General features: G+C 33.3%; 1 protein-coding gene across 1 annotated transcript in view; it reads left to right on the top strand.

Annotated features, from left to right (window-relative positions):
* Positions 1-1,716, top strand: part of cdk5rap3 (CDK5 regulatory subunit associated protein 3) — an 11,991-nt gene extending 10,275 nt beyond the window's left edge. The window contains exons 13-14 of the mRNA XM_015389088.1: positions 1,258-1,429; positions 1,612-1,716. Of these exons, the coding sequence (XP_015244574.1) occupies positions 1,258-1,429; positions 1,612-1,677 (238 nt within the window). The 3' untranslated portion in view covers positions 1,678-1,716. The remainder of the gene's footprint in view (positions 1-1,257; positions 1,430-1,611) is intronic.
* The last annotated feature ends 895 nt before the right edge of the window (positions 1,717-2,611 follow it).

The raw sequence follows: 2,611 nt of genomic DNA on the forward strand, positions 1-2,611 counted from the left end.
TCTGTCGATTATTTTGTTTGATTAATTGATTAATTATTGGATAGCCAAAGGTTCTTTAAAGAAGACTTTACAAAATTAAACCAGGTGAAACTGAAAACGTTCCACTTGAGGAGTTCTGGATAGAGCATATTGACAGACGGAAAAGTTTTTATATCTTAAAGGTAAAAACTTTTTTTTTTTATTGTTTTTTTTTTTTTTTTACACTTTTTGTATATTTATTGTTGCTCTGTCAGCTAAAGGCATCTTTTAGGGTCTCGATACTACAGTTAACAATTAATCGATTACTAAATTAGTTGACAAGTATTTCAATAATCGATTAATTGCTATTAATCCGATTGATTGTTTCAGCCCTAGTCCACATTCCCTTCTACATGGTTACTGATCTATGAACATATCACATGGTTTTATCACATTAACAGAAGCTCTGCATCCAGAAAAGGTATGTAATTAAGTTCCAGCTTAACATTTGTATGTAGAATATGAAATTAGGGCAATAAAACATAAAAAAATGTGCTGCAGTTTATTTAAACTATGTTGTTTTGAATACAACACAAAATTTGCAGGGTTTCCGCGGGTCATTAAAAATAATAAAAAGTCATTAAATTATTATTTTTTAAATTAAGGCCTTAATTGGCATTAAAATTAATTAAATGTGATTATTGTGGCATTTAAAAAAACTTTGTTTAAAAAGTCAGATATATTATATCGCAATATATATGTGCGGAACTCCTTCTGGTTGATCGTAAAGCCGTGTGTTCGGAAAAGAAGGAGTTTCTTTAACATAAAAAGATGAGAATCAAAATACATTTGGTGGGTTGATGTGTTTATAGACTAAAAACAGTGTAAGGTTTATGTTTTGATGCATTGAAGGAGTCGGTCCAGCTCCTGTCTATATCAAGCGAGTTCCGGATGAGCAACACTTAAAGATGAGTCAGTCCTGATTGTTATGCAGGTTTCTTACACTGCAGCTGAATCTTATCTGCTTCTTCTTCCAGGTGGAGTGTTGATAGCAGTTGTTTTCTGCCCTTGAAGACATTTATGTGAAGCAGTGATTTCTTTGTGTTTTCTTTTAGTGGTTTCCTCTGCAAACACATGAAGACACTGATATGTTCAACCCTCTTTGATTGAAATCTGTCTTTTAATTCAGATAAAGTGATTTTAGATGGATGTTTTAACAGCTTCACTTATACAGCTTAAAAACGGTTAATTCATTGTTTGATACATTTTTTTCTTGTGTTTTTTTGTCTGTATTTTCAGGTATGTTGAGCGTGTGTCAGAAATGCTGAGGCAGAAGCTAAAGCAAGCAGATATTCTGGTGCTGAAAGCTGCTACAATGGCTGAGAAAAGGCAAGAAGCCCTTCAGGAACAGTCTAGACTGGAGCCTCGTGTTGACCTGCTGGCAGGATGCACCCGCGAACTCCAGAAACTGGTATTGGATTACTTTCACTTTTATTTATGTTCACAGGGGTTCTTTTGGTGCTTTCCCAGTGGGGAGGCCACAGAAAATCAGATATTTGTTCAAGAATATGAATGTGATACTCAGTAAACTGCAAAACAAATTATATCCTCAAGCTTCTCTGTAACCTAACTGTTGAATATTTGTCTCTGCAGATTGAAGCCGACATTTCAAAGAGATACCACAATAGACCAGTCAACCTGATGGGGGTGAATATCTAGTAGACTGTGTTGATGTATGAAGTCATAATCTGCAAAAATAAAAAGATATTTAATTTAAACTTCTTTGGGTTTTATATTTTGTAAAAAAAAATCCTCATACAATAATTTTGAAATTAACATTAAATTCATGTTTAATTGTTTTTGGAGGAAAAAAATTAAATGGAGCTCATTCAGACCCCTTTTTATACAATTTTTTATTTCTAGGGTTCGCACTAGACATAGACTTTTGTATGCACAGCCATATGGATGTAGCTTAGCAACATTAGGAGTTTACCGTGCTTTATTTTCAAGTCTTACACACAATAGATAAAAAGTTACACAAGCAGCAACACTTACTAACTGCCTACAGGTAAATCCCTGGTTGTTGCAATCACCCCTTTTGGTAGAATATAGATGGGAGTGGAGATAGCAAAGAAGGCTAATGTTAACATCCTTCCAGTTTTGATGTCAGTAAAAGAGGAGGATCTCTTGTGAGCTTTTCTGGTTTGCACAACTACCCCACATGAAAAAAAAAAAAAACTGTCATACAACAGATTGTCTGGTAGGTTTTAATTGAAGTCTAACATTAACATTTGTTTAAACATTAAAGAAGTCAGATTATCAGGTTATGACTCCCTTAAATGAATGACCACATGACTAATTTCTTTTTAAGTTTTAAGAAAAGTTTTGTTCCTCGATGGATATGTAAATGATTGAATCTGCAAAGAGCTACCATGCTTACTATAAAGTAGGTGCCAGCATCAAATGTAAATCATCAGTGGTGTAAGGGGCAGCCTTTGCAACGTTTTAGTCAATGAGATGGTGAGATATAATTTTAAGAAATATATTTGTTATACTGAAGGTATTATATTTAAATAATTGATTTTAAAAAATTTTAACGTGTTTATTATTTCCACATGGAGTGATATATCTAGTGTTTTTTCTTCGCTATTTT

The sequence above is a fragment of the Cyprinodon variegatus genome, unplaced genomic scaffold, assembly GCF_000732505.1.
Source record: "Cyprinodon variegatus isolate N-32 unplaced genomic scaffold, C_variegatus-1.0 Scaffold447, whole genome shotgun sequence".
In the NCBI taxonomy this organism is placed as follows: domain Eukaryota; kingdom Metazoa; phylum Chordata; class Actinopteri; order Cyprinodontiformes; family Cyprinodontidae; genus Cyprinodon; species Cyprinodon variegatus.